Source organism: Trichosurus vulpecula, chromosome 5, assembly GCF_011100635.1.
Source record: "Trichosurus vulpecula isolate mTriVul1 chromosome 5, mTriVul1.pri, whole genome shotgun sequence".
NCBI lineage: Eukaryota > Metazoa > Chordata > Mammalia > Diprotodontia > Phalangeridae > Trichosurus > Trichosurus vulpecula.
The window spans coordinates 214,032,378-214,046,622 of record NC_050577.1 but is presented as its reverse complement, the minus strand read 5'-3'; the positions used below and the strand labels follow the sequence as shown (position 1 = coordinate 214,046,622).

The 14,245-nt window shown below is 37.7% G+C and overlaps 1 protein-coding gene across 3 annotated transcripts in view; it reads right to left on the bottom strand.

Annotated features, from left to right (window-relative positions):
- UHRF1BP1L (UHRF1 binding protein 1 like) overlaps window positions 1-14,245 on the bottom strand; it is a 76,780-nt gene that overhangs the window by 20,633 nt on the left and 41,902 nt on the right. For all 3 annotated transcript variants that reach the window (XM_036759617.1, XM_036759618.1, XM_036759620.1), the window contains 5 exons: window positions 13,654-13,834; window positions 12,374-12,457; window positions 9,815-9,997; window positions 9,256-9,374; window positions 4,070-4,211 (listed from right to left, as the gene is read on the bottom strand). In XM_036759617.1, coding sequence (XP_036615512.1) covers window positions 4,070-4,211; window positions 9,256-9,374; window positions 9,815-9,997; window positions 12,374-12,457; window positions 13,654-13,834 — 709 coding nt within the window. The remainder of the gene's footprint in view (window positions 1-4,069; window positions 4,212-9,255; window positions 9,375-9,814; window positions 9,998-12,373; window positions 12,458-13,653; window positions 13,835-14,245) is intronic.

Here is a 14,245-nt window from a genome sequence, read left to right as displayed (position 1 = left end):
CCCATGCTCTGTTCGGTCTTATTTTGCCAAACTCTTCACTCACCTTTGTAATTAGGCTGGTCTCTTCAACACCCCATGAATACACCATGCTCATTCCCACTTCCATCTCCACATCCTTCTCTCAGCTTCCCCCATTCTAGTCATCCCAAACCCTTTTGATAAGGTCCAGTTCAAGGACCATCTTTTCAGTGAAAACTCTTGACTATTTCAGCCCTCAGGGAAACCCTACATGACTTTAATATATTACAAAATTCAGCACCTAATCATATACTATTATTTTGGACACAGCTTGTTTCATGAGACTTGGGTTCTACTCCCAAATCACTAGCTAGGAAATTATCCTCAAAAATCCCTCACTAGACCCTGCCATTCCCTCAAACTATCATCCAAGATCATTCTTCCCTTTCTCCATCAAACTACCGGAAAAAGCTACTCTCTACCTCATCTCCTCTCACTCACTTTTCAACCATTTGTGATCTAGCTTATGATGGCACTTCTCAACTGAACCTGCCCTCTCCAAATAAACTTAGAGGTTAACATTAACTGACTGTCAGCCTAGAAGGAGATCTCTTATTTACCTATCTCCAGCATCCATTCTTTTCTTCCATTCCTGGCAGATCTCCCATTTTGAGCACTCCTCGCCTCTTGCTTGGACAGATACAACACCTTCTTCGCTGCTCTCCCTTCTTAGGTTTCTACTCCATTCTACTGTACAACCCATTACTAGTGTCATCTTCTTGAAGTACCACTAGGACTTTAAACTATCTTGCTCAGAAAATTTCAAAAGCTCATCACTGTCCATCTTATGGATGCAAATGAGCATGGGCTTTCAAGGCCCTCCTGAATCTGACTCCAACTTATCGTTTCAGCTTCATCTAACACTAAGTCTCTCCTAGGCCTTCTGTATTGCAGCTCCATAAGATCATCACCATTCTCTAAATTTGTCCTGGCCCTTCCCTCTCTGCATTTCCCCATGACACCTCCCATGCCTGGAACACTTCCCTCCATTTCCTCCTGTTCAAACATCTTTTAAGGTGCAGCTCAAGTACTGTTCCTTCATAAGCCTTCCCTGATGCCCAACAGGGGACGACTTCTCCCAGCACTATACTCACAACTTTTCCATCTATTAATCAAACTTAATTCCTGTTATCTCAAAGGTGCTCCTCTCTTATGATCACCTATTATACTGTAACTTCCTTGAGGGTACCTCTCCAGGGTCTTCTTTATCTCTGTATTACACCACCCTGCATACAACCAGGCCATGACAAATCTATGTCACTGCATCAGTTCATTGATTAATGTGGCTAAGCTTTGTCTTATCTGTACAACCAGAGTTTAAATTCTTAGAAGATAGGGACCATGTTGTCAGGCATACAGACACATGCTGACTAATTAAAAATGACATTTAGAAAATAAAACTATTTACAGGGAAGGAATAGTATTCTAAGGAGTCTTTCCTGAGAAATTCCCAAAAATAAAAGTCTGGGTAGGTCCACTTCAAAGTGCACAAAAACCAGAAGTTTTTCATACTGAAAAATGATTTATTTCTACATTAATGAAATGAATGTAAAAACCACATACATGTTCTTTTGAAAACCACTTGCATGAGTACGAACAGCAAACCACGACAGTAGTGAAAAGCTACTTTGGACATTGCTCTCTTAACCATCTTTCTTGGTGTCTTTTGCTGATTTATGTTTCCTCTCACCCCACAAAGGTGGTCATTCTTCAAAACACTGCTCTCAACCCTCTTCTTCTCTCTTTCTATACTCTTCTTTGGCCACCTCATTCACAACCATGGCTTTCATTCTCATCTCTATAGACTCAATTCCCCCACCACTCTCTCTCCCTACCTTCCCATCTCTTTCTCTCTCCCCCTATATCTGCCCTCCCATATCTTTCCCCCACCTCCCTCTCCTTCTCTCTCCCTCCCTCCTTCTCTCTCTCTCTCTCTCTCTCTCTCTCTCTCCCCCCCTCCCTCCCATCTCAATCTCCCCCCATCCCTCTCTCCCCAACATCTCTCTGTCTTCCTTATTGAACCTCTGGGATCACTGTCATTTTTCTTATATATTCAATCATCATCTATTCTTTCTTAAAAGTTATTTATGAAGATACTTCATTCCATCCTCCTAAAGGGCTCTTACCATCAAAAGGATCATAATCTCATTTTTCATCTTTGTAGCCTCACTGCCTACCACAGAGTCATGAGTGTGGTATGTATTTAATAAATGTTTATTAAACTGAATGCTGAATTTAACAGAAAAATGGTTTTAGTTAATTGGAATCATTGGACACAAAGCTCAGGGCTTTTTAAACAAAAAGTGGGGTAAACGAAAAGGGAGGCAAATTCCTTGTGTATTCATTTATAGAATTAGTGGAAAGAGAACCAAGGCCAAGCTAGGAGACAAGAGTTCTAGTTCCAGCTCTTTAAATAATCAGCTAGGCAATCTTGGGCCAGGCATATAACCATAATCCCTGTTTCTATTTCCTCATTTGTTCAATGGCGATAACAGCTCTTTTCCTACCTACTTCTAAAGGTCATAGTGAACATCAAATGAAATGTCCATGAAAACCCCTGAAGAGATATGTATAGTACACAAATGTACTATGATTAAGGCAATGAGGTGCTAGATTACAAAAGGCTCGAGCTGGGGGAAAGGGGGGAGCAAAGATCTAACTATCAAGAGCTGGGAATGGATAACTACCTAAAGTAAATTCCTGTGTTGCTTCGATTTGTCCAAGTTCACATCCCTCCTAGTATATTTTTTAATTGTTACTGTTTAGTCATATCCAACTTTTCAGGACTCCATTTGGGGTTTTCCTGGCAAAGATACAGGAGTGTTTTTGCCATTTCCTTTTCCAGCTCATTTTACAGATGAGAAAACTGAGGCAAACATGGTTAAGTGACTTCCCCAGGGTCACACAGCTAGTAAGTGTCTGAGGCCTGATTTGAATTCAGGAAAATGAGTCTTCCTGACTCTCCTGGCACTCTATCCACTGTGCCACCTGGCTGCCTCTCCTTGTATATGTTTTTTCTAAATAGATCTGTACAGCAGAAGTCCATTTATAAACTAAAATAAGAAGCAGCAGTCTACATTATCATTTTTGTTCTCAGATTTATAGAGCACTTCATGGTTGCCAAAGTGCTCTGTGTAGGTCATCTCGTTTGATCCTCATAACAATTATCCCCATTTTTTAGATGAAGACACTCAGATCAGGAGAGGCTACTTAACTGTCCAGGGCCTAAGGCAAAAGCTGATCTCAGGTGTCCCTGACTCACGTCAATTGCTCTAACCACTATACCACCTAGCCTTCCTAAGTACACCCAAGTACACCACCTACACATCTGAGTAGTTAAGTGCAGTGCTTTAGAAGGAGAGCTAGGTCCACATCCATCCTCAAGTCATTAATAAGACACTGACAGATGCATGACATTATTGATGAGAACACTCCCCCACCACTTCTTATCACACCCTTCCTATCTGGCGCGATTCTTACCCAGAAATCTTTCACTGATGAGGAGAATACAAAAATGGTTTTCCATAAACTATTTTTCCCAACAAGTCTTCATTTTAATATTGTCTACTATGACATGGGGAGCGGTGTCCCCAATAAACATGAGAAAGTCCTATAAAGCATCACTTCTGGAATATTTAGCTTGAAAGAGCCATATATGCAATGAATTAGCAGCTTAACTCTGAATCTTAAAATTGCCTTCATAGAATAAACTTGGCTTTAAAAAAACAACCCAATAGTTTATTATTAGCTCTTAATATTTGGTATTTCAAATGTGTTACTATGATAAAAATTTGCCTACCATAAATTTGTTATTTGGTTTGAAAGTAACACTAAAAATTAGTTATTTGTTACATTCCACATTCATCCTGAATGATGATTTTTTTTCACTAGCTAAAATTAAGTTCAATTTTACAAAAGAAAAATTAAAGCTTTCAATTTATTCTGGAAATACAATTTTGATACTTCAAATTTTCACATTTTCATCAGATAATCATTAGAAGCTTAATAACTGTGCCAAATAAATCATGAAACAGAAAAAAATATATCTTACTGGGAAAATCCTTGCCATCTGGATAGTAGTATTCTGTGAATTCTATATAAACAGCTGACATTTCTTGTGGAAGATAGAGGGATTTTTTATTGCAGGAAATCATAGTTTTGGGGGAAGATCGATACTGGTCAGCTGTAGAGACCTGCAAAAGAATCCAGATGCTTAAATGGTATTATTTTTTTAAAATCAAGAATAAAATACTTTCTAATGGAATCTGTAAACTCAAAGCACTTGAACAACAAAGTGTTTGATTAAAAAAAAAAATCTCCCTGCAGCCAACTTTCAAAAGATCTATTCATGATTTTAAAGATGGATTTTATTTCTCTCAGAATCCAAAGGATAAGTGTCAAAAGGAATCATGATTCAACTTTAAACTTAATCTTTTGGAAAAACACTTCAGATGATACTGAAATGACAAGGTAACATTGACCGTTCACCAAATCATCTGACAAAAGTAGTCACTGAAGATTAAATCCAATAAATTCCAAGAGAATAATATGTAAAAATCAAGATTAAGCAATAGACATGTGAAAGAGAAAAATCCATATCTTAAGTCTGCCATGTAAGCTTTCCTCCCTCTGTTTCACCTAAAAAAGAGAAATACAAAATGGCTCTTAGTCTTGTGAATCCCCCCTTTCTGTTTCTGCAGTGACCACAGAGAACTATCAGAAAAGGTAAAGGAGACGCAAATAATCACATTATATTCAGGCTATCTACAAAGTTTAATTGGGTCATTAATACTCCAAACATTGAGATCCTTAACTCATAACAAGCAAGAAGATATGCTACCAGAGGGACTGAATTTTATCAGTCTTGACCTTTTTGTTATAAAAGAAAAACCAAAAGAAAGAAGGAAGCTGCAATTAAACAGCTCATAGTTTCTCTAGAGGAGGCGAACAAAAGAAATGATAGAGCTGGTTTTATTGAGTGCACAGAGGTGACAAGAAAGAGCCTTTCATGGGGCGTTTGGTCATCTGATATGAACAACAAAAAGGAAAGGATAAGCCATTTCAGGCAAATATGAAAAAAAGTTGGAAGAAAGGGAGCCTAAAAGTTACAAACCTCAAACTATACAGAGTGACAAAAATCAACATTTTAAAAGTCAATCAGTGGAACAAATTAGGTATAGAGCATACTGAAGCAATAGAACAAAATATCAAAATGTTTATTAAACTTGAAGACCTGAACAAGGAGGGTAAAAACTCACTCTACAACAAAAATTCACCAGAAAAACTAGAAAGCAGGCTGGCAGAGATAAGGTTTAGACTAACATATCCCACCATATACACTAAGATATGCTCTAAATGGATACATGACCTAGCTATAAAATATCACATCATAAACAAATATAAGGAGCAGGGAAGGAAGCAACTTCAGCAACTATGTACAGAAAAAGAGTTCATTATTTAACAAGGAATAGAGAGGATCACACCAGATAAAATGGGAAATTTTCATTGTAAAAAATAGAAAGGTTTTTTTACAGGAACAAAAACAATGCTGATAAAATGGAGGAGAGAGCCAAAAGTGAGGGGAAAAACCTTTGCAGCAGTCTTCTGCCACAAAGGTCTGATGATCCAAGATACAAAATGAACTAATTAAAATATATAAGAACAAAAGTCATTCCCCCATAGAGAAGTGGTCACAGGATATGAAAAGGCAATTATCAAGGAGAGAGGATTCTGGGAAGATGGTGGAGTAGGTCAGAAAATTCCAACCTCTCAAGATTTTCCCCCATAAAAGAGTTAAAATAGCACCTTAGGGCGAACAAAGTGTGGGTGGAGACAAAGAAGAACAGCAGCACAACTAGGATCTTCCTGGGACAGTTCAAAAAGATCTGAAGAAAAATCCCAGTACCAGATTTGGTCCCCACAAGGAGTAAACACCTCCAGGCTTGGTTCCATTTTAACAGCAAGCCGCAAGCCACTTAAACAACTAGCTGCAAGTCCTGGGATTACTTGGTCTGAGAGGCTGCCTCTGCCCCAGCCACTGGAACTGTGTACCCTGGGATAGTGAGGGGAATTGGGTGTTTGAGCCCAGGAAGACTGAGGGAACCTCTGCTGACGAAGAATAACAGACCCAGCTGTGCTTCGAGGAGCAAGAAGGAACCAGCACACACCTGGTGAGTGTGGAAGCAGTAGGGCAGAAAGCTCCTGGCTGTAGGCACTTACAAGAGGTTGGAAGTTTGGCTTTGGTTCCAGGCTGGAAGGGAGAACTGAAGATCTGGGGCAAGAGGCACCATTTTCCATACCCCAGGGCTAGAGGTGATTACAAAAATCAAGTTATTACCACAAAAAAAAAATGCACAGGCAAACGAAAAAGAATCCAACCATAGAAACCTATTCTGGGAATAGAGATGACTGGGGTTTATCTTCAGAGGAGGACACTGAAGTAAAGAAATCCACAAAGAGCAACATCAAATGGTCACTTGCCCAAAAAGAATTTATAGAAGATCTTAAAAAAGACTTTAAAAATCAAATGACAGAGATGGAGGAAAAATTTTTAAAAATAAAATAAAAATAATCCAAGAAAAACAAAAAGGTTATGAAAGGAAAGTCAACCAATTGGAAAAGGAGATCCAAAATCTCAAGGAGGAAAATGACACCTTGAAAATTAGAATTGGGCAAAGTGAAGCCAGTGAAATTATAAGATATCAAGAAATAATTAAACAAAACATGAATAATGAAAAAAACAGAAGAGAAAGTGAAACATCTTATAAGAAAAACAACAGATTTGGAGAATAGGTCAAGAAGAGAAAATATAAAAATAATTGGACTAACTGAAAGTCATGATCAAAAAAAGAATCTTGATACAATAATACAAGAAATAATTAAAGAAAATTGTCCTGAAGCACTAGAACAAGGCAAGGAATTAGAAATAGAGAGAATCCATTGAACGCCACTTAGAAGAGATCCTATGAGGAAAACTCATAGGAATATCATAGTCAAATTCCGGAACCCGCAGCTCAAGGATAAAATATTAAAAGCCTGAAGATTAAAACAATTTAAATATGATGATACCACAATTATAATTACACAAGATCTAGCAGCAGAGATATTAAAGGACCGCAGGTCTTGGAACACAATGTATCAAAGAGCAAAAGACCTGGGGCTCCAGCCAAAAATATCATACCCTTCAAATTTCAGTATTATCTTGAATGAAAAAAAAAATCAACATTTGGCAAACCCTCAGACTTTTAAGACTTTGTAAAAAAAAAATCCTCAACTTAATAGAAGATTCAACATACAAGAACCAAGAGAAACATAAGGTACACACCAAAGACTGACTATAAAGGATTCATAAGGACAAACTGTTTACCTTTTATATAACATAAAATGTAAAATGTCTGAGATTCTTATTAATAATTGTCAAGCTCATAAGAAAGAGTGGGATAACCCTGGCTATGATATGAATTTAATAAGTAAAACCATTTAGAAACAGCTAAAAAAGAGTAACTTTTATACAAAAGAGGTGCAAGAGGAAGAAAAGATATAGAGGATTTAGATGGGGAAGGAGGGCTAGTAGTTCTGGTAACCTACTTTCATTGGGAATGGGTTTAAGAGGGAACAATACATACATACTTAGAAGTGTATAAAAGTCTTCTAAATTTAGAAGAAATAAAATGGTAGGGGTATAGTGAGGGGGGGAAGAGGACAAGGGAGGGATCAGGATAAGGGAGGGATTTTTAGAGGGGAGAATGAGTGAATAGTTAAAGGGAGTTCAGATTAATGGGAATGGGAGGTTAGGGGACGGATCCTTAGAGGGGTGAAGGCAAGTAATAGGAGGGCAGGGTGGTTGGAGGAGGGGGATAGGCAAGAAATAAGAGGGTGAAGCAGCAGGTAGAAGTAAAGTAGAGGAGGCAGGAGGGATAGGAAACAAAAGATATGTACAAACATAAAAAAGAAAGATCAGGAGTAGAGTATGCTTGGGAAAGTATATGTTGTATATGTCTATATACGCATGTATATATGTATACGCGTATGTATATATCTGTATGTGTATGTATGTATCAAGAAACATATCTAAATTATATTATAGCCTTCTGGGGGGGTGAGGGAAGGGGAAAAAAGAACAAAGTTAAAAAGCGCACAGCAGAGAACAAAAGAAAACTACAAGGAAGCAACGAAAAGATGGACAATTCTCAACATAAGGTGTATTATTTATCATACGGGCTTTCTTGAAAGGAAAATTTATTGTTACATATTTTGAATCTTCTCCTATGTTCTGCTATGTACATGACACGCTTTTTTTCTTTCTTACTTTATATTTAAGTTTCAATATTTAAGTTTATGATATGTTTTTGTTTCTTTTCTCTATTTTGTATTTGTGTTCTGGTATAATAAAATAAAAAACTTAAAAAAAAAAAGCAATTATCAAAGGAAGAAATCTAAGCGTTCAATAGCCGTACAAAATGCTCCAAATCACTAGCAATTGGAGAAATGAAAATTAAAACAATTCCGAGGTTCTACTGCATACCTATCAGGGCATCAAAAATAATTTTAAAAAAAGAAGATGGGAGCTGCTGGAAGGGCCTGTGTAAAGACAGGTACATTAGCACACTGTTGGGAAAACAGTGCAGTGATCCAGACATTCTGGAAAGCAACTGGGTGCTATGCCCCAAAAGTCACTAAATTATGTGCATCCATTGACCCAACGTTACCACTACTAACTGTATACTCCAGAAAGTATAGAAGGAAAAGATCCACATGTACAAAAAGTATTCACAGCAGCCCTTTATCTTATAGAAAAAAAAAAAAAAAAGGAAACAGAAGAGGTGATCTTCCATTAGGGAATGAATGGCTGAACAAATTGTGATATAAGGATGTAATGAGATATTATACACTGTGAGAAAACCGTAGGAAATCTGCATGAATTGAAGAAGGGCGAAGTGAAGCAGAAACCAGGGAACACTTTATACAAGTACAAAATTGTCAGGAAAAATAATCCTAAAAACTCAAGGATTCAATGCAATGACCAACCATAATCTGAGAGAGCTGTGATATATAAGCAGCTTGGGGCCAAATGGTTGGAGAGAATTATGCTGACTAAATTAAATTCAGCCATGTCAGGCAGACCTAGCCAAAACACTTCATTTTAAATAAAATGGTGGCATTCATCAGCTTCCCAGAGCTACTCATAAGAACTACTAAAATTTCTCACAAGTGACATCGAAAGGACATAGAACTTACTTGGTATATATTGAAATCTGCAAGTCTAACCACCACAGAACTGGACATTAGTTTAACTTTTGATTGTTCAGATGACGTAGAAGGAGTTCTAGAAATCCCTTTCGGCACTGATTCTTTCCCTATAAGAAACAAAAATTTTAAAAAGGTATTGCAAAAGCATTTTCACACTCAATAGCATGGCCTTTTGTTATTAATAGAACTATTAAAAGTCTGCAGTAGAAAGCATTTATAGTTTAAATGATCCCATCCCTTTTAAACAAGAAGGCTGTAGACACAAAAATGCCCAAGATAATGTCTTCCAAGGCTTTAGGCTATGACTACATCTTCTACAACCCCTGCTTCAAAAGATTCCACAGAACTGCAAAAGGTGCTGAAAAATCCTACATGAGATTTTATACACATTAAATTTTAATTTTTTTACATGCCTTAGTCTCTAGCCCAAGATTTTTAGAGTACAGATCTTCAGAAATTAAGCAAACAGAACAAAGAAAAGGCCAATGTGACTATACATATAACAATGTAGTAATGGAACCCTGTGACACTGTTTGAGGAAACATACCTGTTTGGACATGCTGAGGGGGAGCATGTGTTGGGGATTTGGGAGGAGAATCGACATTATGATCTTTCACAGCCTGTTTAAGCATTTCAACGTTGGAGCTGAACTCGTCTAACAATTCTTTGGCCCATCCATTTTTGGTCTTGGTGGCATCGCTATAATACATCCAGTGACTACAGCTGTCTCCTGCAAATACCAAGAGACAAATTTAATTTCTTCTCCTTAGTTCAAGCTTTTAAATAAGCAAGATTTCACGAAAGATAGAGAGGCAATGTGGTAGTGGATAAAGAGGTGGTCTTGAAGTCTCCAAGTCCTGACATATTCTGGCTGGGTGGTCCCAAGCAAATCATTTAACTTCAGTGCTCTGGGCAAATCTCCAAAGAAAGAATCGAAGGAGCTTCTTCATCCAAGAGGTCCCTGGACCAATGTGATCTCAGGCCCAGGCCCTACTCTGAGTCACAAGGGTGCTTTAATTTCCTAATTAATCTACTACCTTTTGTGAAATAAGTAGAACCGGGATACATACACACACACACACACACACACACACAAAATAACAACAAAATGGAAAAGACCACTAACAGCTGCTGGGACAAAGCTGGGCTCCAAACAAGAATCAAAGAGGACATGTGGCCCCTTCCTTTCTTGGGAGGGCCGGAGCACCATGGACATGGGGTAAGGTATATCATATCAGTCTTAGTTTACCTGTTCCTTGGTTTTGCTGAGCTCTTTTTCTCTTTTTATTCTCAGCCATGAGAGATAGTTCTTTGGCATGGAGAGGAAGCTGACATACATTAGAGGCTGTGAGGTGACACAGTGGATGGAACACCAGGTCTGGAGTCAGGAAGATCTGGGTTCAAATCAAGCCTCAGACACTTACCAACTGCTTGATCCTGGGCAAACCACTTAGCTGCTATTTGCCTCAGTTTCCTTATCAGTAAAATGGGGATAGTTATAGCACCTTGCCTCCCAAGGCTATTGTGAGGATCAAATGAGATATTTGTAAAGCACTTAGCACAGTGTCTGACACATAGTAAGCATAATATAAATGTTAGCTATTATTATTATATTGGGAAATGTGGGTGATGTGAAAACAAAAGATACTTTTCTAAAAATTTACTCTCTTTTCAAATTCACCTGCCACCTATTTTGGTTTCCTAGAGATCTAAAAATGGGCAAAATCTGATCCCATATAGGCAGAACCAGCTTGAAGCTAATTATCTGTCAGGGCTTTTGTCAAGAAACCACTCCTGCAGGCTGTCAAATGACTCATCCTCAATGCCAAGCTCAGCTGTACGATGGTGTCAACCACGTTCGGCACCTTTCAGTGGCCAGAATCTCAGTTCTATAATTAGGGAAAGAAGTCCTGACAGTGAGTTCAACACCAGCATGGGAGAGCCCTCTATCAAAGAGGATTTCAACTCAGTGGGTCACTTGATCCTAATCCTCCAGGGAAATGTTAAAATAGCCAAATTCTGATCAAGACAAATGCCCCAAGTAGATCATATATCTGTTAAGAGGAATACACTGAAAACTCTTAAAATAAAAATAGTTTACTGCTTGGAGGCATAAGGAAGTAGATCAATAACAATGATATAAATGCACATCAAAACTTTCTTTAGAAGCTTCAAAATCGGAATTTAGCCTAGTAAAATGAGTGAAGAAAATGGAAACATGCTCTCTATCATGATATTACCCTGTTACACTATGAACGGTTTTCAAATAGCTTAAGAATCTGGAAGATAAGGAAGGATAGGTATGCTGACTCTTTAACTTTCTAACACGACATCAAATATTTCAACAATATGTTAAAAAAATTGCTAAAACAAAATTTCATTTACAAAACTGTCAAATTCTGGCCTAACAATAAGAAGTCTAAATAATCCAGCTATCATAAATTATGCCTCTTGGAAGGAAAATCCATATATGTATTTTTTAAATATCTCCTACAAAAAATGTTACATTTTCTATTGTCTTGTACATGTGAGGGGAAAATGCTCCCCTCCAATGTAGAGAACAGCATGAAATCAAATTCACTTAGTTTGGCTTCTGATGTTCTGAAATGTTTCTATCTTGTGTGATTTTTGTAAAGCTTACCAAAATCTCTTACCTAAGGCCTGCTAATTCAATATGATTTACTTTTAAATCAGCATTATCTTAGTTGAGTGGAAATTTTTATCTACAAAAGGCAAAATATTTCTAATTTGCATAGACTCTAGCTTCAATATCCCATGTCTTCTACAAGTTAACAATTGTTTAGCTAGAAGTACTGATGGAAAAAAAACAAGCACCATATAAAATGAGGCAGAAAAAAACAACATCCTTTTGAGAAAAAAATTCCAATGAGAATCATAGTGTAGGAGCGTTCTGAAAAATTAATACTTCAATGATCTATTCTCATGTCCAAAACATTTTTTGCTAGATCTATAGAATTTAGAATCCTTTCTAAAAGGAAATTTAGCATTATTTTAAGGAAAGAGAATTTCATAATATGTAAAGTATATTAGACATAATCTAACTCAGAGCATTTAGGGTCACATCTGGGGTTTTTGTTTTACATACCTGCTTTGTGATAAGGATAATAATCTACAGTTAGGTGACTAAAAGAGAGTTGCATGGCTCCTCCAGTGATACGTCTACTAGACTCTGCAAAAGAATAAACAATTAAGTGTAACATGGACTTAATTTGTCATTTAGAAAATAACATACCTAGGCATTTAATAATGACTTGTTATTCATTCTTTTTTTTTTAGTTATGTCCCATTTGTCATCATCCCATTTGGGGTTTTCTTGGCAAAGGTATTGGAGTGTTTTGCCAGTTCCTTCTCCAGCACATTTTACAGGTGAGGAAACTGAGGCAAACAGAGCTAAGTGACTTACCCCAATATCACACAGGTAGTGTCTGAGGCTGGATTTGGACTCGGGAAGATGAGTTTTCCTGACTCCAGGCCTGACACTCTATCCACTGTGCAACCTGGCTACCCCAAAATATGGCTAATAATCCTCATTTAAGTAAATTACACTTGTTTACAAGTTTCAGGCTAAAAATTCAAAAAATGCAAACAAGTCTATTTAAGGAAGATAACACAAAAGACAACACAGTTATGTGAACAACACTGACCAATCAAAATAACCAGTGTTGAGAAGAGAATTAACTAGAGTGAGGGAGATCATGTGGGCATGTAGAAAAGAAGCTAAGTGGCCCAGAGTGGGATCCTAGAGTCTTAAAACATCGTGTTCTAACCAGACAACCTATTTTGTGTAGACAGTGGTAGTGGTGGGAATTCTTTTCTCCAGCAGGTAGGACACCAGAGCATGCCACTGGCACTAGGGAAGCTTTTTTTGGGTCTTTGATTGACATAAGACTGACTCCTAAAGAGCTGCCCAGGATCTCTGAGGCTTAGTGTAAACAGGGCAATAGTAGGCTATTCAAGGAGACTACCTGACAAATACTGGGCTGTGTGGGTAAGATGAAGCAGAGGAAGCCTAGAACCCAAATGGGAGGTAGTAATTTGTTCAGACACCTGTGAATAATCCATGTGGACATCATTAGAAATGTACCAGAGACTGAATTTCTTTACAAAGACAAGCCCAAAGTTGCATAAAAGATAGATATAGGGATGGGCCCTCACATTGCCTTAACTCTTCAAGTGTTAGCATCTCAATCAGAGGCTCATTCGCCAATCTTTTTACCTAACAGTTAAAGATAGGCCTAGTAAACAAAACCATCTGCATCATCGCTGTCACCATAGTTCTTTTAAAACAGAGTATAAGAACCAATCTAGTTTTGTGATCCATTAGAGAATCATCTAAAATGGACTCCAATGTGCCGGCTTTATTACCTTTTTCTTTAGCGTGAATGTCATCACATATGTGCAGATCTAGGTGAGAAATTACTAAGTGATGGGAGGTTTCTTTAACATCGAAATCACTGAAGAGTTTTGCAATGGTGTCATTGAGGTCAGGCACAGCTGATGTTTGAGGTGTCTTCACTTGCTGAGAACTCGGAGCCGGAGTAGAGCTCTGAAAAGATTAGAACCCACCATCATGACTACCAGTCCTCTACAATGGATTTGTGGGACCATGTGAACGAGGATTGTACAAGGTGAGAAAGGATGTAGGCATTACTATCTTCACAGGAAAGGGAAGATGCACATTGATGAGATCATAGAGCAAGTGAAGAATCAAAGTACAGCTCTGAGTTAGTATTTAAAACTTCATTTACCAGGAAACTTAAATATCTGCAGTAGTCAAGTTAATGAAAATCAGGGTACATCTTAAAAAATAACCCCGAAAAAAACCAATTAACTCAGACTGCTTAAAACTGTTGTTCAAACATGGTCAGAGAGACTTTTAGCAGCGAATAGAGTACTTGGGGCCATGAGAGTGTTACTCGGCACAACTGAGGCTTTTTCTCTTCCTACAAGGGAACAG